General features: G+C 44.2%; 1 protein-coding gene across 1 annotated transcript in view; it reads left to right on the top strand.

Moving 5' to 3' along the window:
- Positions 1-25707, top strand: part of LOC117557805 (prospero homeobox protein 1-like) — a 28970-nt gene extending 3263 nt beyond the window's left edge. Inside the window, 8 exon segments of the mRNA XM_034233743.1 lie at positions 69-484; positions 836-1459; positions 1779-2987; positions 6672-6779; positions 13422-13616; positions 25485-25506; positions 25509-25541; positions 25544-25707. Of these exon segments, the coding sequence (XP_034089634.1) occupies positions 134-484; positions 836-1459; positions 1779-2987; positions 6672-6779; positions 13422-13616; positions 25485-25506; positions 25509-25541; positions 25544-25668 (2667 nt within the window). The 5' untranslated portion in view covers positions 69-133 and the 3' untranslated portion in view covers positions 25669-25707.
- The last annotated feature ends 264 nt before the right edge of the window (positions 25708-25971 follow it).

The following is a 25971-nucleotide window of genomic DNA, read 5'->3' as shown; positions in this document are numbered from 1 at the left end:
TGTAACAATAAATGAGGTGGTATAGCATTTTTTTAACGTTGCAATTTTTGTTTATTTGTTTTAACCAGGAACCTCTTCTCATCCTGCGTGTCTGCGAGGACCCTTGGCCATGTCCGCTTAGCTGCCCTGCGTGATGCCTGATCATGACAGCAACACCCTTCTAACCAGACAGACAAAGCGCCGACGTGTCGACATTGGGGTGAAAAGGACTGTGGCTAGTGCATTATTCAGCCGCGCCAGGGAGACCCTGCTCGAAAGCATGAACCAATCACACGGCCACGATCAGGACGGAGACTGCTCTCTAGTCAGTCACGGACATGGCGGCTCCAACAGTGACGGAGAGAAGTCCAATGTTTTGAGGAAGTTGCTTAAAAGGGCCAACTCGTACGAAGACGCCATAATGCCTTTCCCTGGTGCCACCATCATCTCTCAGCTACTGAAGAGTAACATGGGCAAGAATGGAGGGAGTGACTCAGGCTTCCAGGTATACACACACACACACACACACACACACACACACACACACACACACACACACACACACACACACACACACACACACACACACACACACACACACACACACACACACACACACACACACACACACACACACACACACACACACACACACACACACACACACACACACACACACACACACACACACACACACACAATTCATCAATTAGCCATATGTGAGTTTAGATTACTATGTTTTAGATTGAATTGCATCTGCATTTGATCTTTCCTATCAGCCAAACAAACAAGCCACTATTTGTAATCCCCATTCAGTGCTCTATCATTAATGCCTTCCCCCTGTCCTCCATCCCAGGGGAGTGGAGCTCTGTCCAGTGGAGGCTCAGAGATCCATGCCGAGGACGCCTGCAGCAGCTCCTCCCGCGACCGGGACAGCCCGTCTGACTGCCTCTCTCCTGGGCCTCCTCTCCCCCCCCCTTCCTCCTCCTCCTTTGGGCGACCACTGCCTTCTTCAAGCCTCAACTCCCACGCTCCTTCTCAGCCCCTCTCCCTCTCCACTTTTGATTTGGACAGGCTGTCGGACGAGCATCTTCGCGCAAAGCGTGCCCGCGTGGAAAACATCATCCGTAGTATGAGTCACTCGCCATTGGTCCGGTCCAACGGCGACCACAACCAAGATATCAGCCGCGAAAATGAGAATTGCAGCATCAACAGTAACAGCAGTAATGGCCACAGAAGAGAAGGTAACTGCCGCAACACCAGCAGCCACAACCACAGCCGGAGCGACGGGCCTTCCTCCCTCCTGAGCTCTCCAGGTTCCCGGGGGGGTGTGGTCAGCGTTGGTGAAGTTTATCGGGAGAATAAGAGAAAGCAGCGCCTGCCCCAGCAACAACAATGCTTCACCCAACTAGTGTGCTCCAGGCAGGAGCAGAGGCAGGAGGAGAGACGGCAACTCAAACTGCAGCTGGAGGACATGCAGGTTGGTAGAAGACATTATGGGTAGATATGTCATGCGTAGATACTCTGCTAAAATGCACCACGTACACCAATTGCAAAAAGGCACTATACAAGACCTGCTTCTCATGATCTAAAAGAAGGCTAACGTAAATTAACACAGATTTAAGTATTACCTTAATTCCATCCTACTCGTCGAATTTGCACCTAAAAAAAGTAAAACAAATATCAGCCCACCGAGTGGGTGACATACTATTTCCATTTATCTTTTGGCAAATTTGTGGTAACAGTTGACATTTTGGTTCAGGAGACATCTTTAACATTCTCTTTCCTCTGTTTTTTAGAAACAGCTGCGTCAGCTCCAGGAGAAGTTCTACCAGATCTACGACTCAGAGACAGAGGAAGATGAAGAGAACGGCGAGAGCAGAGATGCTGACCGAGGCGGAGAAAGAGATGAAGACGGCAACCTATCAGAGGACAGTATCCGCTCTGACGGCTTGGAGGAGAGGCACAGAGCCAGAGGGCGCCATAGCAACCAGGAGCTGTCTGAGCTGGACCCAGGCCTGTTCCTGGATCGGGCCAGAGCCCTCCTCAGAGAACAGGCCCTGATAGATGGAGAGATGGAGGAGGATGTGGACAGCAGGGAGGAGGTGGAGAGGAATTTAGTAAGTGCGATGAAGAGGAGAGGAGGAGGAAGGCAGTTAGCGGAGACGCTGAAGCAGGAACTGAACTGTGCCGTGTCGCAGGTTGTTGACACCGTCGTCAAAGGCTTCTCCTCGCCCAAGCAGGTTGTCAGTCACCACGGCTGCCACAGCAGCACACCAGCTGCACCCTCCTCTTCCTCCACCTCGTCCTCTTCCTGTCCCCCACCTTTCTGCCCCCTTCCCTCCCTCACCCCAGACTCACGCTTTGGCGCTGGCGCCCTGGCCCTCAGTTTGAACGGGGACGGGAGTCCAACATCTAACTACCACTCCTCCAACCAGAGGCTGCACTGCTTCGGAGACGTTATCATCCCCAGCCCGCTGGACCCCTTCGGGGGTCTGAGTGGCAGACTGAGTGGGGTGCCCATGCCCAGCGACCAGACAGAGGCTCTGCCCCTGGTGGTGCGCAAGAGCGGCGGGGGAGGTGGAGGCGACAACACTCACCCCTCTCTTCCTCCTCCTTCTCACCATCTTTCCCACCATCCCTCCCTTCACCCCTCTCCCCTCACCGCCTCGCTCGGCTTTAGCCCTCCATCCTTTCGCCACCCATTCCCTATTCCCCTTATGGGGTATCCCTTTCAGAGCCCTCTTTCACACGGGGGTGGAGCCGGCTACCCTCAAGGGCCCAAGGACCATCATCGCTCCTCCCCCGATTCTATGGACATGACCAGGGAAACTCTCAGCCTCAGAACCAAAATGGCATCCCTCGGAGGGGGCCATCTCAGTCATCACCACCACCACCACCACCACCACCGGCAGAGCTCACCGGAGGCTCTGTCCCTGTCCCTCATCAAGTCTGAGTGTGGGGACCTTCAAGACATGTCTGACATATCGCCCTACTCTGGCAGCACCGTATCCTTTTCACTGCACCTTTGTGTTTGAGAATGAGTACATGTTTGTGTTTTCTTTTAAAGCTTGTGTTATCTTCTACATATTAAGGTTTTAGTCCTGCGTTAGGTTTGGGTCTCAGAGATGAAATTAAAATGAAGATTCAGCATGGTCAAAGCTGTTATCCCCCTTCATCCTGTCAGATGTTTAGCAAGGATGATGTTAAACACGTGAAACATTAGGTATTTTAGGTATAAAAAACATCCGTAAAATCATTTGGAAAGATTTTAAATAGGCAATGATTTTATTTCCCTAATCCACAAACGTCACATTTTAAACACAGTCAAAAACGGTGTCTTAGAGGCAGCAGCAGGCGGCCGTCAAAGAACGTCTTCAATATCAATTCACCTGCATTAATTGTTCCTGCTCTAACCCTTTTCTTTCCTCGCTTAGCGGGGAAGATGAAAAGGGCCGCGGTGGGTCGTGCAAGAGGGGGAAGATTAAACAGGTCGCACGCCGCTCTCTGGAGCTCTTTTAAGTGTCGGCAGCAGGTTGTGTTGTGTAAAGGTGCTGAGAAAGGCTAGTGAGCTCCCTGTTCAACAACACACACACAGAAACACACACACTGTCTGAGACACTCTGATGAAAGGGAACCTAACAGCATTAAAGACTTTGTACTTAAACGCTCAAAGCAAATCATATTTCACTTGTCCACGTGTGGGTGTGGGGTAAGACCTTGTTCATAGGAGCTCAAAGCTAATCATATTTCAAAGAGCACGGAGAGGAACAGGTGAATGTTTGATTGATGGAAGCTTTCTAAATGTGTGTGTTTCTGTGAGCACACATAATGAGAAGTGTAATATCTTTACACTTTTTAGCTGGTTGTCTCCTTTTAGCTGTTGATCTTTCAATTGTTGGACTTTTGCTCGGCAGCTGTTTGCTACCTTTCCCGGTGCACGCCCACACACACACACACTCCCTTTCATAGAGTGTGCATGTGGACAGGTGTTTGCAGGTAGCTGTTTCGTGTCTAACCTTTCATATGGAGAGGGCTTCTCCATGTCACACACTTACGCTCACACATGCAGGCATACGAGCACACACACATACACACCCACGTGCACGCTTGAAGAACAAAGTGAAAAGAGAATTAAGACTTTGAACCTGACAAATAGGAACTCCTTGCAGCTGTGATGAGGATGTGATCACAGTGTCGTCTTCAAAGCCAATTTAGATGTTGCTTTAATTAAAAAAAGAAATATTTGACACGTCTCTTGATCCTGCGAAGCCGTTTCATTCCAAAATGCTTTTCTATTCATTTGGAAGAAAGTCTTTGAAATTGGACATTAGTATTTCAAAGATATTGACCATCCTTAGAGCCGACTTTTTATTTGATTTTGAAGGTAACAAAATCTAAAATGGACAAAAATGATCATACAGTTAGTCCTGTATTGATGTTGATGGACTGAAAATGAATTGGCAAAAATGTCAATGACAATTATAGTAGTTATTACAATTATTCAACAAACAGAAAACTTCTTTGGATTTGCTTCAATTATTATAAATTGGAATATCCTTTACTTTTGGACAATTGGTTTCGAGAAAAACTAATAATTTGAAGAAGATAACTTGAGCACAGGGAGATTTTGACAGGCTTTATTTTACTATTTGTTTTAAATCGATTGATTATTCAATTAATTGAAAAAGACGATCGCGTTTGCAGTCCTGACTATTTTTCAATTCAGGACGGAACCATTGCTATGTACAGTAAGCACATGTTAATTAATAAGGAAGTATATTTGATTTTAGTTATGTTATGATATGTCAATCAACAGCTTCTAGATTAAGAATGAATAATTTTGCATGCTAGGGATAAAATTGTGACGGCATTGTGGAAGGATTTAGGGTTCGGAGAAGCGTGGCAGTTAGGTTAAGGTGGTTAGCATTGATTATTCACCTGAGAGGAACTCACACACACACACACACACACACACACACACACACACACACACACACACACACACACACTCTCAGGTCTGTGTATCTTTAATCCTTTGTACAGAGCCGAGCAGATGTCCCCCATTCATTTATGAATGTATCCCCCCTCCCTTTCTTCCCCTCCCAATGCCCCCCTTCTCACACACACACACACACACACACACACACACACACACACACACACACACACACACACACACACACACACACACACACACACACACACACACACACACACACACACACACACACACACACACACACACACACACACACAGCCAACAAGGTCAAGTTACAGCTGATACAGGGTGCCCTGCGCAAAACACACACACACACACATGCACAGATGTGCATCAGGATACACACACACACACACACACAAACGTATTGGAAAGAGTGAGGAAGAGGATGAAAAAGATTGTTTATTCACTGACTCACTTTAACGACTGTTAAATACACAAACACACACATGCTATTGCCTTTTTTCATTATGATATTGCTTCAATGCTGTTTTTGTGTTTCGGTGTGTTTGTTCCTGTTCATGTGCTTTAGCTTGTGTGTGTGAAACAAGACAGAAAGTACACACAGTGTGCTATCTGGCCTAAACACACAGGTAGTGACAGGTTGGCATGAATGTTAACTAGGTGATGGTGTTGTTGTCCGGTGACTTGGCCTAGCCGCTGCTAAATGAATGATGGATGACAATACGGCTCAACTGTGGCTTCATTCACTGAGGCACATGTGGTGTCATGGTCATGCGTAACAACACCCATGACTTTTTGTGTTGGATATGATCTTTTTTGCTTCTTAATATTTCACCATCATCCCTAAAATCATATCCTCTGCTTGCTGCCTTGAGACCTCCTTCAATTTTCTTGACTCTTTCGGATTATTCATGTCCATTCTCTCCCTCTTTTCCCGATAGTTGATGCCACCCTCTCCCACTTTCCCTGTTCCTCTCTCCAGCACTATAGGGCCCCTGGGGTTCCTGTATGTGTATGTGAGTGTGTGTAGGAGTGTGTGTTTGCCTGTGTGCTAATTGACCTTGCAGGGGGCTCCATTGATTGCCTCATCTTCTCTGATAGATTATAGGGCTGTTAATGTAGTGGGGAAATGGCAGCGTGGTGGGGCACAGCTGTTGTCACACAAACACTCACACATACACTCCGCAACCACAATTATTATTTTTGCCAGTTGAGACAGTGGGATAGACACGGGGATGCAGAGGCGGCGAGATGCAGGGATGAATGTGGGATTTGATCCAAAGCCAGCAGGTGCCCATCTTTGCTTTTGGTGTAAAATGGCTCTAAATGTTTTTCGGTTGTGTTTTACTGGACCGGTCACTCCTCTATGTGACATCTCTGGCACTAATCACTCCGCAGTTACACAAATCACACTACTGCTTTTAAATAATTAATTTGAATTTTAAAAAAGACTCTCTTTCTCTATCTACTCATCCGTTGTGTGCGTATACATGCCTATTTTATCCCGGTTTGAGGGCACGGATGGAAAAACACCAAATACCTTTTCCAAGACCATGTACCCAAAATATCACTTGAACAAAAAATGAAAATAAAGCGGATAATGACGTCACTTAGGGGGAAAAAAAAATATATTTTTATGATGATATACCTGACTTTAGCTTCTGTTAAAATGCCCCCCCCCGTGTTTTCCCGAAAATACTTCTTTGCTTCCTTAACTATTATTCAGATTCAGGAGGGCTTGTCTCCCAACCACCTGAAGAAGGCCAAGCTGATGTTCTTCTTCAACCGCTACCCCTCCTCCAACATGCTCAAAATCTTCTTCTCAGATGTCAAGGTGAGAACTTTCCCTCTCTATTTCGTCTTTCTCGTGTTTCTCTTCCATGTATTCTCTTTTATGAGCCTCACATTTCTGTCCTCCACTCCTTCAACTTTCAGTTTTATTCAAGTCTCTCTTCTGTGACGTTTTTTTTTTAATGCGACTTAACTGCTCTTTTGCTTTTCATTCTGAATAACCTGTTATTATTTCTCTAGATATTGTAGGAGATACATCTTTATGTATATATACATGTTCGAATATAGACAAGGTTTTAAATGACAGACAAAAAATGAACTATCATGGTTTAGGGTGCAAATAACTGAATAGGAATAACTGCATTGTTGGAAACACAAGCTTGAGTTGCTGTTTGATAATCAAAAGTATATATAAAAAAGAATATGTTTGCATTGCGATAACAATGGAGCCTCAATGTGCTAGTACACAATTGTAAGAAGATATGTACAGGATAGGGTGGCTCCTACTCTTTCTTAAATACAAAAAAAGATATGGGAAATGCTGCTGTCAGCCTGAAGGAAGCGATGGGTATTCAATGGCATATTTAGAATCAGATCTCAAAAATCAGTGACAGATGAGCTGTTGTAAACAGGTGTGCGTCTTTTTGAAGCGTTCAGTTACAGTGCGATTCTGTTGTTCATGATTGTGTTCTGAGCTAATTTCTCACCACCTTTCCACAACCGTCAGATACTCTCACACTGAAGTGTTTGTTTGTTAATTGCATTTTGATGTCTGATATTATTCAGTTATGTGTGTTATTTCGATGTGTGTTGTGCTGTGTGTGTGTGTGTGTGTGTGTGTGTGTGTGTGTGTGTGTGTGTGTGTGTGTGTGTGAGTCCCTATAGCGCAGATGGGTGCTCCAGTCTGTCACGTCTCTGTAGCATAATTAGAGTTTCTGGCCTTAATCGTCCTGGGGTTGGGGGGGAGGGGGGTGTTACCGCCCACTTTCCCTCTCTCACACACACACACACACACACACACACACACACAGCACACACACACACACACACACACACACACACACACACACACACACACACACACACACACACACACACACACACACACACACACACACACACACACACACACACACACACACCGGCCTCAACCTCCGGACCTCTTTCACCCAAAACACACACACAACAACACTTTCACTCTCACTCTCAGTTATATAAAATGAGAAGTTTAACCTTTCTTGAAACCTATGGACAAGACAAATCATCTTTATACAAGAAAGGTTGTGTAGGTATTATGGGTAAAAATTGATATGAAATATTAACAGTGAGTGATTCGCAAGACAAGGAAAACTAATGAGAAGAAAAAAGGACATGATGGACGGTATGTGTGCGTGAGTTTTTTTTGAGAAAATGACAGAGGGACAAGAGGGGGGGGGGGGTGTTTGACAAACAAATGAAAGGAATGACAACAGAACAACAGCCTTAAAACAAAGGCGCTGATTGTTCCGTGTTTACAGGCTGCTGTGTGTTTTGTAAAGGAGCATACGGCTCCTCGGCGGATTCAGGACGCTCTATTCAAATGAGCAGCTCCACACACACACTCACAAACACACACACCAGCTGCCCTTTAGCTCATATCTGTGGTGACCACTTCCTCATGGCAGTGCCACATCCTGGTCTGCTGCCATGGCAACAAGGGTCGCTGGGACACCAGGTTGCTAGGCATACACAAGGTTGCTAAGTCTACCTGCTCCCAGTGCATGTGTGTGACTCGGAGTCCATTAAGTGGTAGAAATGTGGGCCGTTAGGGGTCATAGTGTCCAGGCAGTATTATATCCTAATAAACCATGATGAGAAACTTCTTTAAAAAGTCCCATTATGTTTTGTGAAATTATAATTTAAGTGAGAATGATGGTAAGGTCTGTCAGCAATCTTGCAAGTGTCTTAAAGACTGAAAGTAAAGAAATATCTATCATCTTCTAAATATCAAGATTTAAAGACATATGTATTGCAATTAGTAATTTTCCTTAATCATCATAGTGTAAATTATGTGAGAAAGTATACTTCATTTTGTAGTGGACAAATAATCTGTGGTTTTAGGTTTAATTTGGTGAATTAGAAATGATAAATTACTATCTTATTAATGCATAGAATCCGTTTATGAGTTTATCTTTTTGAGATTGATATTAGCTTTAAAATGAATGTTATTTCCAATCTGTTGGTTTATCATTACATTGAAATTAAATGAATCTCCCTCATCACCACAAACATGGATTAAGATTAGGACATGTTTGCAGTGCTTTGAACAGAAACTTCCCTCAGCAGATGGACAGCATTACAGGCTGGATCACATCTACATAAACAGTGGGATTTATTGAAATGAAAACGTAGTTCTATTGGAATGTATTGTCTAAGCATTAAGGACTTACAGCTAACTGAATGACAGCTAAACGTGAGCCTCTATTGCAGACAAAGAAAAGCTGATTTACTATTAGTTTAGTCTTTTTTTATTAACTTCTCAGTCTGTTATTCAACACTTACTGTATACGTTACATTTTAGTTAACACTGTGATGTTACTTTTACCAAAGTGCAATTTTGAGTGCACTATTTTCACATGGAGAAGTATACACATGTGTTTCTTTAGTAAATACTTACAATAGTACGTGAGATTGAGTCAAAAGGAACGTTTGTGTTCAACAAAATGAAGGAACATGTCACCTAGTGCGACAGTGTGGCTCATTAATGCGTTTTCATATTTCAACCTGTAAGTAGTCTCATTAAATTGTTGATTTTGTTATATTCATAGGAGTTGTTAACAATAAGAACAATTTATCTGCAGTCTTATCCTTTAAGAAATCCTAGGTTTCTTATTGACATTTTATGCAAATAACGGTTTACATTGAAATTGAGTTTTAATTGAGTCGTAATCCCCGTTAATCCACCATGTTTAACAGTGGGAGGAACTCTGCAGATATTATATTTTCTTTAATAAATAAATGAATCACGCATAATCCTATTTGTAATGTGTGAGGCTGTTCTTTTCAAGGCTGCCTGTGTGTGTGTGTGTGTGTGTGTGTGTGTGTGTGTGTGTGTGTGTGTGTGTGTGTGTGTGTGTGCGTGCGTGCGTGCGTGCGTGCGTGCGTGCGTGCGTGCGTGCGTGCGTGCGTGCGTGCGTGCGTGCGTGCGTGCGTGCGTCTGAGTGAGAGTGTGCACCCTGTTGCTGTCTGTCTGAGTATTGTTTCATTGTCCCTTTGCACTCATTACCTTCATCATTACCATATTTCCAAAATCCGGGTCAATGTCTCTTTCTCCCTCTTTTTCTCACCCTCCTCTCTTACTCCTCCTCCCCCCTAACCCCCCCCCCCCCACCTCCTTCCCAGGGAACAATAAGTAGCATGTGTTAGGGGGATCAGGCAGATTCACTGTAAGGGAATTAGAGCCCTGAATGGCTTCCCCTAATTGGACTTGAATGGACTTTGTCTATGGGAAACTGGTTCTTAAAGATGAGCCTCTTACACACAATGGCTGCTCGCTCGCTGTGGGAAGTGGGTTGAGCTGACAACTGTTTTAGGCACAGATGAGCGAGCACGCACACACACACGCACGCACACACACACACACACACACACACACACACACACACACACACACACACACACACACACACACACACACACACACACACACACACACACACACACACACACACATCTTAATTGAGCAGTGAAAGCTCTTGCCTTCTTGACCAGACAATCATATATATATATGTGTGTGTGTGTGTGTGTGTGTGTGTGTGTGTGTGTGTGTGTGTGTGTGTGTGTGTGTGTGTGTGTGTGTGTGTGTGTGTGTGTGTGTGTGTGTGTGTGTGTGTGTGTGTGTGTGTGTGTTGCTACGGTCTCTGCCGTGGTGTCTTCAGAGAGCCAGTGAGAGTAATTAAGCGCTCGTTAAGACTGGAGGAGTTAGGATTAATTAGACGCTTGCTAGCTCAGGGAACTCCTTCCGACACAAGTTCCCTGCCAGCTGAGGATGTTTTTTTTTTACATACACTCACACACGGAATGCGAGGCAGCGACACATTTATCAGCGAGAGCCCTGAAGACTCTCGCCTTAAGAGGCAGAAATGACATCTCACTGCCGTCGTCTCAGCAGGAATCAATTAGCGTCCAACCCGCCTCTCACCCGTCTTGTCAATTAGAGCTACACGGCCAATTTGGCAACACGGCGACGTGAAACAGCAACAGCTCAGTATCAATCTAATCACACGGATTTAACTGGACATAAGAAATGACGATGTGGAAGAGTTTGAATCATCGATGTGACGAAGAGTTTAGAATCTGAATGATGTCTTCAGTGAATCTGCAGAGGCAAGAAATTATAACGCTGATAAATGTTGCTAGATTTTGTATCTTTGAATATTTTTTCATTATGAGAATTCTTCTAGTAACAATACACAACTTCAAAAACGACTTTGAGATACGACTTCTGTATACAGTAATAGGAGTTTTGTACACTGAATTCACCTCTTCACACTTCCCTGCTGTATACTGTCCTCTAAGGCAGAAAATGCCCCAAAACATGAGTGGCAACCAGTTCCTGCAGCAGCTATTCTGCCAGGATCCACAGGAAACCTTCAGTGTTACAACTTGTAGATTTGTGTTGATCGTGCACATTCACATTGTCCTCTGTAAAATCTGCCGAGCTACTGCGATTCTGCTTGAAGTGGGCAGATTCTTAAAGGATGTGTGTTTGCCCTTCCAACATGGCCTGGGGGGGCTGACAAAACCGCCATCAAGTAAAGGAGGGGGGGGCGTCCTGACACTTTCTCTGACACTTTCCCTTTCCCTCTTTTCGTTGTAAACTGAAAATGGCATTCCTCAAGCTCAGCATTTTGCCCCCCCCCCGCCTCCATTATCTTTCTGTCTTTTGTCTCTCGTCCTTTTGGTTTGCGCTGATTGTGATGAGCTGGACGGGGGGGTGGGGGGGGGTGGAAGGGCAGGTGGTGGGAGGGCTGGGTGTTTGTCTGCATTCCTGACATATCTGCATTTTCAAAGTTAAGCCATCAGTTTGAAAAACACCCCACTGTAAGAGATGTTAAGCTACGTCCACACTCAATAAGTCATATGTTGCAGCTCATAGAGTATGCACCTGCGGTTCGGTCTTGAATTTGCATAATATCAGTTTTCATCAGATTCCCGTTGCAATTAAATACACATTGTATAGCAGGACTGAACATATGTTATACGCTTATCATATTTCCTACTAGACTTGACTTATTAGGCACCTTTTACAGATATTTAGCATTATTTCTGTGAATTGATAGTTAATTCTCATGCGTCCCTGCGATATATCTTATAATATCTCTGGTAAAGCATCTCTGAAAATTAATGAACACAAGTATGTTAGAGCTCTATTTCCATGAGAGCAGATGTCAGAATTAGAGTTTTTTGAGGGGATAGATTGGGATGACATCGCCTTGTGTGTTAATTACATACAGTAGTTATCAGGTTAAACTCTTTTGTGGGTCAAAACACCCCCCAACACACACAATTTCCCCCTGCTTCCAATATGCTATGCAAATCCCCTTTGCTTCTGCTGTGACACACACACACACACACACGCACACACACACACACTCCAAGCCTTCCAATTATGCTCCATTATGTCACCCCCTCTGACCGCTCCTGAAAAAATATCCCTTCCCCTCACCGTCCTCCTATGCTAGTCTCTCTCTCTCTCCCCATTTATTTTTCCATGCTGCCTCGCTCTATTCATCTCTCCCTCGCTCATCCCTTGTTCCTGTGAGACAATGTCTTGTAACAATAGCGAGCTTAATCTCCGTATCAAAGCCGTTTTTCCCCTTCACCGAACACATACACACACACTTTCACTGGGCACTTGTTCTCTCCACGTTTCGTTTCTTATGAGGACGAGATGAGTGAGTAGATACGCAGGCGCGTGAATAGAGTAATTACATTCTAGATGTTTGTCAGTTTTAAATGAGATTTTTGAATTAGAAAATATCTGCTTATAGGTCTGTCCCTCATTCATATAAACTACAAACAAAAAAATAACATTTTGTTTTGAAAGATCTGCAAAACAGCTTAAATGTCTTAATGTGGCAGAGGTCCTTTGCCTTGTACTGTCCAGGCCTGCAGGGCAAGAGCAGTGTTTAATGAGAGCCGTTTAATGTTGCTTCAGCTTAGTCTGGAAGCCTATGATGGCGTAGCAATAAGATCATATTTGGGTCATTCTTGTTTGATTATAGGAAGGTTTCTAGGGGCCGATTATTTATTATTTGATTTCACAACAAGGAGCCCTCAAGGTGCAGACAACATTTGAGTGTCTAATGAGGTGGATATGGAGTATTCTTCAGAGTTTTTAACTGTGTGTTAACTGTAGGGATACTCAGAGCATACATTTTGTATAAACAGAGACCCACATGAGAACAAATATACGTTTTGGACTTTGTTAAAAATGTACAATTTAGGTTTTATTCAAGTACACACACATAGTTATGATTTCGTGCCATAATCCAAGGTTAGCAGTCACATAGGGATTCAGGTCATGTCACATTAGATGAAATACCACCATGCAAATGAATGTGCAGCACCAACAGGAAGCAGCATTCAGCGCAGATAAATGTAACCTCTAATAAAACATATTCTGTTCTTTCTCTGACTTCAGTTCAATCGATGCATCACCTCCCAGCTGATCAAGTGGTTCAGCAACTTCAGGGAGTTCTACTACATTCAGATGGAGAAGTTCGCCCGGCAGTCTATCAACGAGGGGGTGACCTCTACAGACGAGCTGGCGGTGGGGCGTGACTCCGAGCTCTTCAGGGCGCTCAACATGCACTACAACAAGGCCAACGACTTTGAGGTTAGTCTGGATTATATATGATTGATTTGTATTTTTCAAAAAGATATACTGCCTCGGACAAATATTACGAATCCCATCATCAAACTGTTACTTGGCTCACTTTCTAAATTGAATTAAAAGTGGATTCAGCACAACGCTCACACAGACGTCCTCTACCAAGTCAGCTGTTCAGAGCGCAACAGTCACCTCACGATTCTGCTGAGGTGTGGATGTCGCAGTATGTGTGTGTGTTTGTGTGTGTGTGTGTTCGATGAGGCGAAAGAGGACGCCGCTCGAGGCGCGGGTGTCCTTGTCAAAGCGATTTGCAGAAGTCACATTCGCTCCCTCACTTTTTCTCTCCCAATATTGGTCTAAGGGGACCTGAGGGCCCTTAAACTATTCAACGTAACATCAGCAGCATTTAGATGTCCATTAGCACACACACCTCAACGCTGACACACACACTTTCCTCTTTTGCCTAAGGAGAGAAGCATTTGAGCTAAGTTGGAGCTTAAATGCACAGAGGGAAAGATTTGCAGAGACGTCGAGATATCTGAGCACTCTGTATTCCGAGGAACGAACAGCGAATGCTTTGCATAACGAGAGTCAGGTAGCTTGGCGATGGTGTGTATATAAAGAGCTTGTACAGGAAACACACACATGCAAATCATTTCTGTGTGTGTGTTGGGCTTCAGGGGGGACTGTAGGGTAAGGTTCATACTGAGGTCAGGGGTATGAGAACTATGACAATGGCTTTGAATGTTTAACACACATCAAAAACACTTGTACTTAGTGCCAAGAGTACCACAATAAGCGCGGCCTTCATTAGGTCATTACCGTGCAATATGAAAATGAGTACACTGGAAAGCAGAAAACTAAGAACTTTTACATTAAACATGTAGTTTAATTTGTATAAATACAGTTCCAATACAAAGAGACTCAACCCACAGGAAACATTCAACCCAATTGGAAACATGGGTAACCTGAACAGATCGATTTCATTGGAGAACACCAACAGTTTCTACTGCAATCGTTATAAGACACATTGACACACAGGCCTGAGGTCAGCAGCGACAACATGGGGCCATGTGAAGACCTACTGAATATAATCTTGACCCGCTGCGACTCAAGCCTGGTTGATTGTTATTGCGCTCCCTCATAAAAAGGCCTCTTCTTTTTCATATAAATATAGGGATTTGAGGTTAACCGGCTAGTTTGCAGCCCTATAACATATCATTGTGATCAGTAAAGGATGCTGACTTCACTAAAAGACCATAAAGCCATGGCGTGTTTGCAAAGGTAGGTATAAATCTTTTCCTCTTCCTTCTCTCCCTTAACCTCCCTCCTTCCATCCCTCCACCCTTTCGTCCGCCCGCCCTGAGGGAACATCACCGGCTAGTAGGGACCCTCTCTCTCCCTCTCTCTCTCTCTTTCTCCCTCCCCCTGTGTCAAACTCAGAGGCGTGAAACTGGAACCATGGCCGATTCAGCAAGTCTCACGACACACACACACACACACAGAAGTCTTCTCCTTTTGCCAAATATAGCATCATCAGAGTTCCACCTTGGTTTGTCCCCATCGCACCCACCTCAACTCCTTCCCTCCTTTTTGTTACTCTTTCCTTGCCTCCTCTCCTTCCTGATGAATCTGTCCTCTGCCGATTTTGTTTATCTCGCAACCTCCTGTCCTTCTACTCTTATTCCTCTTTAATTTAGCTTTGTCCTATCCTTTGTCCCCTGCTGCCTTTTCATCTCTCCTTTTATCCTTTTAAAATCCTCCCCTCTTATTCTTTTCTCCTACACCCCATCTTTAACTCCTCCAGAGTCTCTTCTCTCTTTCACTACCCCCCTTTCTCCCTCTCAAAACGCTCCACCCTTCACCTGTCTCATCCTCTTTATGCCCCAACAGCTTTTATTTCTTCCATAAAAATCTGCTCTTTGTCAAATGACCTGCCAATAGAAGACCTTGCAAGGTTATACATTTGCATTTTCTCATGTTTTCCTGTTAAAAAAAAGCAAACATAATCTTTGTCAACAATGTCTACATGGTGGATAAGGAAGTGTGTCCTTTATGGTGGGTTGGGAAACAGCTTGTGTCATTAGTTAACGCACATGGCCAGCATTTTAAATAGTCATAGTAGGTTAATGCTGTGGAAAGGTGAGAGTAATTTGTTGTGTGTGTGTGTGTGTGTGTTGTGTGTGTGTGTTGCCTCTGTGTGTGTGTGTGTGTGTGTGTGTGTGTGTTGTCTAGTTGGCGTGAACAGGCCCCAGTAATTATAGCAGCTTCATTAACTACCTCCCCATCTCCTCTCCAGTCACATTCTTTCAACTCTTCTTTCTTGTTTACCTCTCTCCCTCCCTCACTCCTCACTGTCTCCTCTCTCCTCCTTCCCCCCGTCCTAATTGCAGCTCTGCCCATAAACTAATGAGGAAGGCAAAGAAAGGAAGGAGGCAGGAGAATGGGAAAGGAAACAGGGAATAGTCTCCCCTTCAAAAAAAAAAGAAGAGGGGAAAACAAACAGAGACAGAGAGAGACTTCTTTGCCAGGACACTCGGGGAAAGGTGTCAGAGTCTACCTTCTGCCAAGAGGAAGAGAAACGTTTCTTTTATATTGAGACAAGTCTGCCAGCAGCATTGGGCATTCCAGTCTTATCTTGTGAGTGTGTGTGTGTGTGTGTGTGTGTGTGTTGTGTGTGTGTGTGTGTGTGTGTGTGTGGTGTGTGTGTGTGAGCACATTCGCCACTCAGAGAGAATAGAAAGGGATGGAGTTGTAATATTTGGTGTGTGTGTTTGTGGCGGCTGAAGAGGGACAATGAGACATTTTATGAAGCCTTCTCGAGGACATTCTCATCTTTCCAGTTCAAGGATCCTCGCTGGCTCTGTCAGCACCAAACCACGGCACAGCTGCGCCACACACACCTGTTCACGCACACACACTCATTTGTGTTCGTCTGAAAGAGCAGAGATACCGTCCCTTGAAGGGTGGGTGTGGCTGCTACCAAAATCTGCCCTTTGACTTTGAGCCAGCCGTACACACACACACACGCACACACACACACACACACACATACACACACACACCTGGAGGCCACAGAGTGGTCACACACTCACATTTCAGGGCTATCTGGTTTCATAAGCTGTGCACTTTATGAAAGGCTCAACTTCTCATGTCTTTCTCCGCCGTTTTAGACTCTTTGTCATTCTTTGTCTCTCCTTATTCATCCATTCACTCATCTCTACCGCTTCACTCAAGTCCATGGAAAATGGGCCGAGCTCGACTCTCAGTAATCGATTCACAAAGTGGAGATTCTGTCCGATTCTCCCTTTTCCTCTCCCCGCTTTACATCACATGCTTGGAGCTGAAGCTGTGCGTATTGTGCTAAATGCTGAAGCTGTCTCTAATCATTTTGTAATTAATGACACCAAAATATGAAACAATAGTCTGTCTCAATCCATTAGCCCGAAGTCCTTTCTCCTCGTGTCCTCATTCGTCTTTCTGTTGTCCTTACCTTTTTATGTCTTCTATTTGTAACCTACCCAGAAGGCAGACACACACCCTCACCCGCGCACACACACATTTCAAAGACTACACCTGTCCTCTCCTCCTTCTCTATCCCACTCTGATCTCTCTCTCATTCAGGGCTTAGGGGCACTCACTACTACATCATACACACTAGATGTGTTTTTTACCCATAGACAACATGATTTATTATCTTGATTTGTCTATTCCATGCCAATTATTTTGAGACCCCCCTAAACTATATTAAGAGAGGGGTACCAAAGCACATGAAAATTATACTCGGGTGTGCATAGGGCTTCACGTAAAACAACCAGTTCAGAACTATAGACTTTCTTATATAATGTATCGAAACAATTTCCATTGGACCACAGTTAGCTGCAACCTTGTCTCCTTCACAAATGTGTCTATGTGCTTTGGCCAAAGACATTGCTGAGTAGGTCAGTGTGGGCGGATGGGCGCTTAAGGTTCTGACACTGGAGACTGGGATTGGCATCCTGCGACATACTGTTAGCTGAAGGCTATTGAAACATTTATATTAAAGCGTTTTGTCAAAATGATAAATGTCTACATGTTTTACCAAGATGTCGATCTTTCCCTTACCGGGAGCTTGAGATGCCTAAACAGAACTTATAGGGAGCCAGGAAAATGAACATACATTTTTAGAAAACAAGATACACACACACCTAAGCTCATAATCTACACACACACTTTTGTTGCTGTCACTCAATGGCATTAAGAAGGTATGAGCACTAAGTAACTAAGTCTTCCTCTCTGTGTCTGTAGCTGCTTTACAGAGAGCGGTGTGCTACAGACAATGCCACCTGCCAGTTTCTGTCAATATAATTATAGCTATCTGCTTGCAACGTGGTGTGTGTGTGTGTGTGTGTGTGTGTGTGTGTGTGTGTGTGTGTGTGTGTGTGTGTGTGTGTGTGTGTGTGTGTGTGTGTGTGTGTGTGTGTGTGTGTGTGTGTGTGTGTGTGTGTGTGTGTGTTGTGTGTGTGTGTGTGTGTGTGTGTGTGGGTGCATGTTTGACAGTGTGTGTCTTAGTATTCCAGTTGAGAAGAAGGCATCATCTTTGTCACTGAGCCTGATTGGAGTCACGAGGGGTGGCGTATGCGTTTGCGTGTGTGTGTGTGTGTGTGTGTGTGTGTGTGTGTGTGTGTGTGTGTGTGTGCATGTGTTTGGTTTTCCTGTATGTGTGTGGTGTGTGTGTGTTGTGCATGCAGTGATTCCCTTCCCCTGTCCCAGCTGTCTCCTTAGCTTTAACAATAGGCCTGGTAACAAAGACGTGGCCTTCAGCCTCTGTCATGTGATACGAGTGGTCTGCAGCCTCTCAGTCAGATGACCCAGGCTATTGTCCTCTATGGGTGACACACACTTGCACACACACACAAGGAAGCCAAGAACACACATAAGCACACACACACCAATCCAGGGAAACACAGCACGTGAATGGACGCACACACATACAAAATGTGACCACACACTTGTTGGATACAAGAAGAAAATGCACACACTCATCAGATGAGACACACACAGACGCAATCTCAGGACGCAGACCCTTCCTCTCGGTCACATGCAGTGTGAACAAAGAGAAACTTCATTGCCATTGTCCTGGAGACAGTGAGATCAGTGACTGATTGACAAAAGAGCAGCAGAGAAAGGAAACATATTGCTGATGTCCCGGAGAAACCCTCAGTCTCCACTTTACCTTTAATTTTGTCACTTAACATGGCATAGGATGTGTGGTCCTGACGCCGTGATCGATACATAAGTAAGAACGTTTTTTCAAAACGTCCCCCCCTTCTCTTGAACAACTAGTGTTAAAACAACATTGAGCCAGACACTGAATCCCCAAGAGCTGTATTTATCTTTGTGAGGAAAGTCAAGTCTTAAGTCTTGCTAGTGATACTCAAGTGTCAGTAGCCCGAGGGGCAATTTCCACAAACAAGACACTTTGCACTTGTCTTCCAGGCAGCATTTGAACATTTCCTTTTCAAATCTTTGTTATATACATAACATTTTCTCAAAACTCAAACTAAGTAACTTTTTCAACATATTTGTAGGCATAAAATCAAGTCCTTTTACTGTAGCCTGATTTGAATGCACACTTATACATTCAAAATGACATGCAAAAGTACACCGTGTACATGTCCCCTGTTTGTTCTGTCACATTAACATTATCTCAGATGAGGGCAGCCCACAGAACACGGAAGAACACACATGCGTGCAGGAGGGGTGTGTAACTGAAGTTTCAAACCAAAAACAATACTGTTTTTGAATACAAATGAATGAGAGTCCTTGTAATGACGGAATCTAAAAACGATGCAAATGGAGAAGGAAACGTAACATAGATTCTACTAGAGTCCTTGCAAACTTCATCTCCAACAATCATATCATATCTACAAAGAAATACGTGAATGACTTAAAGTGCCAAAGCATGTTTTCCCGTATAATATTATGCTAAGGAGAAAAGATAAAAATAAAAATATGAAGAGGAATAGTGAAGGGTGGATTCTCTTGATGTGTGTGTGTGTGTGTGTGTGTGGTTGTGTGTGTGTGTGTGTGGGTGTGTGTGTGTGTGTGTGTGTGTGTGTGTGTGTGTGTGTGTGTGTGTGTGTGTGTGTGTGTGTGTGTGTGTGTGCGCGTGTGTGTGCGCGAATGTGTGTGTGCGTGCAACATATTTTCTTGCCAGAGCGTGTGTGACAAGAGCCAGACCTGATAGCAGAGGAAAAGCTGGAGAGTGAGAGAGAAGAGGAGGAAAAAGGAAGCAGATGCTTGTGTGTTGGCATAAAAATAATATGTCCTCTCAGTTCAACGCACACACACACTCTCACACACACACACACACATACCATGTATACATCACTTCAGGGGACATTACATTGACTTACTGTACATGCATTTCCTGGAGACTTATCCTAACCTTAACCATAACCAACACATGCCTAACCCTAACCCTTACCCTTACTATAACCCTAACCAAGTCTTCACCCTAAAATTAATGATTCCCCTCATGGGGACCTCCAATTTGTCCCCATACACACACACATACTCACACACACACACACACACACCACACACACACACACACACACACACACACACACACACACACACACACACACACACACACACACACACACACACACACACACACACACACACACAACAAGGCAGAGAGCATTTGTTCAGTCCACAGAAGGACTGCACATTAAAGAGTATTGTGTTCATGAGTACTGACCAACAGCAAAGTGGACCTCAAGGCCACAGAACGAACACATGGACGGCATTGACTTTCAAGGTGTGTTTGTACATCTTAAACTGAATAGAGCAACATTGAGTAGAAGGACAGTGTTGAAAGGGGACAAGTGAGCTAAATGATCAATGATCAAGCAGCGCACAAAAAGGCAATCTTGTAAAAAAAAACGCTTTGGATCCGAATAAACCAGTGTACACACACTTGAGTAAACATTGTGAAAGTCTACCATGTTAATGGAGGGAGGTAAAAAGACTTAAAGGGAGAGGAGAAGACACAACACACAACACACAATACACAACACACACACACACACACACACACGCACACACAACAGCCTCGTTCTGTTTTGTACACACCTTGAGAACGAGACATATGGTGTTTGTACAGTGATTTCTTAAGAGCCTGGTGTGCGTTCCCCCCCTTTTGTGCGAGAAGCAGAGTGAGGATGGAAAGGAAACAGAGAGACGGGTGGAAACGCAGGTGGAAAGACGTAAGGAGAGGTGAATAGGTAGAGTCAACCGAGGACCACACACACACACCACACACAGCACAACCCAGACGTCTCCATCAGCCTCATGTTGACAGTGTGCAGAGGAAAAAAGGAGTGGAGGAGGAGGAGTGGTTTATTCACAAGAGAGGAGAGGAGGGGAGGCGGCAGGAAAAGAGAAGGGGATCAATTGGGGGAGGGGAGGAAAAAAGAGAAGGGTCAGGAACTTATGGACTGATAATGAGGATAGATGTCAAAGAGGTGGTTCGCAAAAGTTAAGGAAAAGGAAGAAGAGTCAAGGGTTTAAAGGAAGGTGACGAGATAAGACAAAGGCCAGTGAGGTGGAACTATAAAAACTACTCCTTTTGATCGTTCAATTATGTTCAAATACTCGAGGAACTGGATTATTATTGTGTAGATTCAGTGATTGATCTTTAAGGCAGCGACACTTGTTTCCATAAAGGAACCATATCGATATTGGCTGTAACTACATTTAAGAGTATCCATTGTCTAGGTAGATGTTATGAGGGATGAAGTTGATTTCCACATGTGACAGACACGTTTTCTGTCTATTTGGGATGTGTTCAAACGGGGCAGTGTGTTCATCAAAGAAGCAACCTACTTATAAAAAGCTCTCCTGTATTCTAAAATATGTTTTAGTGCAACAGTGCCCTTTGTTTCTCGTGGCCTGCACTGTAAGAAATGACTGAATTAGCAGCGCGGACGTCACTGTTGCTAAGTGCTTAACACCGGGCCTTAGTGATGAAGTGATTTTCTGCAGGGGGGGGCGCATCTTTTGTGTGACTGCTACCTGTTTATCAAACATCAGCAGCTATGGTTGCTACTACAACCTGCAATGCACCATAGAATGCTATGTGAAGGAGAGGGCCGTACCGTTAAATCAAAGCAGGAAACATCATTTTGTTTTGACGGTAATTGAGGTTAACACAACAGTTACATTTGATGGGAAAAACGTTGCCAACTTTGTATTTGTACTTCATACACTTTAATAAAATGGACCACAAGCAACGAAAATGGTTTAAGATAAATTGTTAAATCATCAGGAAAATCAAACAGCAGGTGTCATTTCTTCACAGCGGCAAATCTTTTGTCAGCACACGGAGATCATCACTCTTAAATATCTTACAAGGCGTGTGATGCTTTTGCTTGTGATGTATAAAAACAAACTCAGCCACTAAGTCCCTCATAAAACTACACTTACAAGAAGAGAGAGGGGCCGATGAACAAAAGAGGAGAACGATGAAGAGAGAGAGGGAAGAGAAAAGGAGGAGGGGGCGTCCCAGTAGGCCTTTGTTGGGCAGCGATGTAGAGATTTACAGGCTCTTGTGCTTCTGGGGTTGTGTTGTGTGTGTGTGTGTGTGTGTGTGTGTGTGTGTGTGTGTGTGTGTGTGTGTGTGTGTGTGTGTGAAGAGAGAGTAATTGAGCCTCCCTTCGTCCAATATTTACCCACCGAACCGGAGCAATCATGCGAATTATGTTTACTGGAAACCAAGTGTCTTTCTTCCTCTTTATCTTCCCTACTCTTTCCCACTTTCCCCATTCCTCACCCACACTCTCTCTCCTGGCAACTCCATGCCATATCAAGACTTGAGCCAGGAGTAAATCACACACACACACACACACAGACATGGGGGAAACGGGCCCATCTGTATTGATGATGGCCTAATTTAGATCTCTTTATTAGACTGATTTACGATGGCCAGACAAAGCTGGGCATCTGGACCCAGGCGTGTGTCAGAGTGTGTGTGTGTGTGTGTGTGTGTGTGTGTGTGTGTGTGTGTGTGGTGTGGTGTGGTGTGTGTGTGTGTGTGGTGTGTGTGTGTGTGTGTGTGGTGTGTGGTGTTGTGTGTGGTGTGTGTGTGTGTGTGCACTCAGTTGAGATACCCGACCGGACACACAATATCCTCCCTGCTTAATTTTCATTTGTAGTTTTCCTACCTCTCTGTGAATGGGCCGTGTCCTTCTGTCTCCCCACTGTAGTCTTGTTTCAGCCTTTTGAGTCCTCTCACCGTTGCCATGATGACGCACTTCATTCTGAAAAAAAAATGTAAAACACCGATCATCATGCTGAACAAGGCACACTGCAACACCACACACTCAGGCCAGGGCCCTTCTAGGACAAGGTCACTACCTCTCTCTTACTGTGGACCATTGAGCTCATTGTGATTGATGTCTCAATGCAGAGGATTTAGCTCAATCAGAGCATCCGGATTGAGGAGCGCACAAATATTAACATCAGAAGGAAAACATAAGAAAAAGAAAATCTAGGAAGATGTTTAAAAATAGTGGATTTGTCTCTATTTTTATAGATACTAACCATTTGAAGAGACAATGAAGCAGGGATGTAATCCAGGAGGGGCAGGACGCCTCAAAGGCACATTCATCTTCAAGATCAAGCTCAGGTTTCAACTTTTATTTGTCCCAGTGGAGAGATTCACAGCAACTATTAAAAACAGCAGCTTGACTTTGGGGCTTCCTCTATTTTCCTTCAGAGCTAAAACAAAACAGGTTTAGATTAAAAGGTTTTGGTTTGATAATAATAGTATTTGTTTACTTTATTAAATGTTGTTGAAATAGATACATCCGATAATTTCCATCTCATATAACAGATTGCTTCAACCAACACAATTGCTGGGATCTCAAATACAGCAGTGAAAAAGAAAAACATGAATTTCACACAACCCTAAGTCAACTATCAGAACTACAACCCTACTCCCTGGTTCCCTTACACCTACAGCATCTGTCTAACTGTGGGCCTAATAGGGGAAATCAGATTGTATTTCACTTCCAAATACACTGGTTTGGATTTTTTTGAGCTTCATGTGACCATAACTGATCAAAATGATCAAAATCAGACTCTAGCTTTTGTGAAACTTTTGTGGAAAACCTACCAATCGGTGTAGATATCACCTGTAAAGCTAAATATTTGGGGTGAGTCTGTATAAAAAGATGTGTTGTGGTGTTTGTGTGTGTGTGTGTGTGTGTGTGTGTGGTGTGTGTGTGTGTGTGTGTGTGTGGTGTGTGTGTGTGTGTGTGTGTGTGTGTGTGTGTACAGTAGTGTCTATAGCAAGACAGTGACAGAGGGCCTCATATAATAACTGTGGTCTCAAGAGGCCAGCTAAAAAAGAGAAGAGGGTAGCTGAGGGTAGCCAGACCTCTATGAGAGTCCAGGGAATCATTTAGGGTGTGTGTGTGTGTTGTGGTGTGTGTGTGTGTGGGTGTGTGTGGGGTGTGTGGGGTGATTCGTCCGTTCTGGTTGCGGCTAACCTTGGCATGTCCTGCCACGCATGACGGGGACACCCAGACGGCTCTCTCTCGTCCTCTAGTAGGTGTGTGTGTGTGAGAGTGTGAGTGTGTTTGGGTGCATAGGAGCATGCACCTCATTTGCAAAAGTCAGCCTCCTGTGTGTTGTTGGATGTGTGTGTGTGTGTTGTTGGATGTGTGTGTGTGTGTGTGTGTGGTTGTGTGTGTGTGTGCGCGTGTGCGTGCATGTGGTGGTGCGTGCACGTGTGTGCGTGCGTGTGCATCTGCATGCAAAAAAAGAGACAAAGAGAAAAAAATGAGGGGGGAGAGTATCTAGTCAGGTTGTTAAGTGTCTTTGTATGATCTTGCCCCCGGGAGAAAGGGCACAAAACGTGTGTTGTGGGTGGGTGTGTCTGCCATTGTTCTGCTGTCAAACACTGCTATGAGCACACACACAGCATTAAAACCCACGCACACACGAAAAGCCCTGTGATGACAGTATATGTATGCCTGCATGTGGAAAGGACAATTGGATCCCGACAATCCCTTCGTTCTTATTTAAACTCTGCATCACACACACAGTCACACACACACACCCACACACACACCCACACACACTCTGTTTTGACAGATCACAGACAACTGTTCACCTGCCATTGTCAAGGACCGAGTGTGTCATCTGTCATGTTGTGTGAGCATAAGGAACTCTTGAGACCAAACACACACGGCTGGAGGCTTTTAAGAAAGGGGAAGTACATTAAGGGGAAGTTGACAGCTGGAGAAGAACCTGGTACAGGAATAGTATATATGGACACCTGAAACACACGCACACTTAACCTAATTCTCGATAAGTTTCAGTTGCAAAATCACTTTTCTAGTGTTTCTATATTTAAACATGTTTGTATTCCAATCATGATTTTAGTCATGTCCACCCCCGGCGGATATTGACAGAATATTTTTCTTTTAATGGCAGCGGCACATATGAAAAGTATATTAGAAAAGTGAAGAACTTGGCAAACTTCAGTTGCACTTAAGTGCTTAATGTCAAATATGTGGCGTAGAACAAGTACACCATTCTCAATTGAAGTTTGTATTATTTGAGTGTGGAGCTGTTTGAATATTGTCTGAAGTCCTGTCTGACCATGTAATGTATGCCTCGAGGTACTTTTTTCTTAAAAGACAATAATGCACTGCATATACCACTCATACAGAAGTAAAACAGTTTCTGTATTTGACATTTAGGACATCGAAGGGGAAGGGATTGAGTGGAAGTTCCTCTTTAGTTCAAACAATCACTTATGATTCTCTCTTTTCTCTCTACCTCTTTCCCCCACCCTTTACCTTTGTTTCCCTTCAGGTTCCCGAGCGATTCCTGGAGGTGTCCAGGTGACTCTTCGTGAGTTCTTTAATGCCATCGTGCTGGGAAGGATGCAGACCCGTCCTGGAAGAAGGCCATCTATAAGGTGATCTGCAAACTGGACCACGAGGTTCCCGATGTCTTCAAATCCCCAAACTGTCTACAAGAGCTCCTCCATGACTGACTTGAGGCAAAGAAGGAAAGGCGACCCGGAAGGAAGACCATTGAGAAACGCTTAGTTAGACTAGGTTCAGTAAAATGACGCTCTTAATGCGAGACTTGAAGTGGTTCTACTTGGAGGCTTCTGGAGAGATTTGATGATTTTGGTCAGCCCAACTTTTAAAGACAAAACCTGCCCCTTCAAATGTTTTATAAAGAAAGAATATTCCTCTTGAAGGAGGCAGGGGGCTCAGAGTCAGACCAATGAAAAGAACTGTGAGACTTTATGAATGAAAAGCAAACAGTGGAAATTGAACCTTGTTGCACT

Source organism: Gymnodraco acuticeps, unplaced genomic scaffold (genome assembly GCF_902827175.1).
Source record: "Gymnodraco acuticeps unplaced genomic scaffold, fGymAcu1.1, whole genome shotgun sequence".
Taxonomy (NCBI): Eukaryota; Metazoa; Chordata; class Actinopteri; order Perciformes; family Bathydraconidae; genus Gymnodraco; species Gymnodraco acuticeps.
The sequence above is the reverse complement of the archived record's forward strand: the minus strand, read 5'-3'. Positions and strand labels throughout refer to the sequence as shown.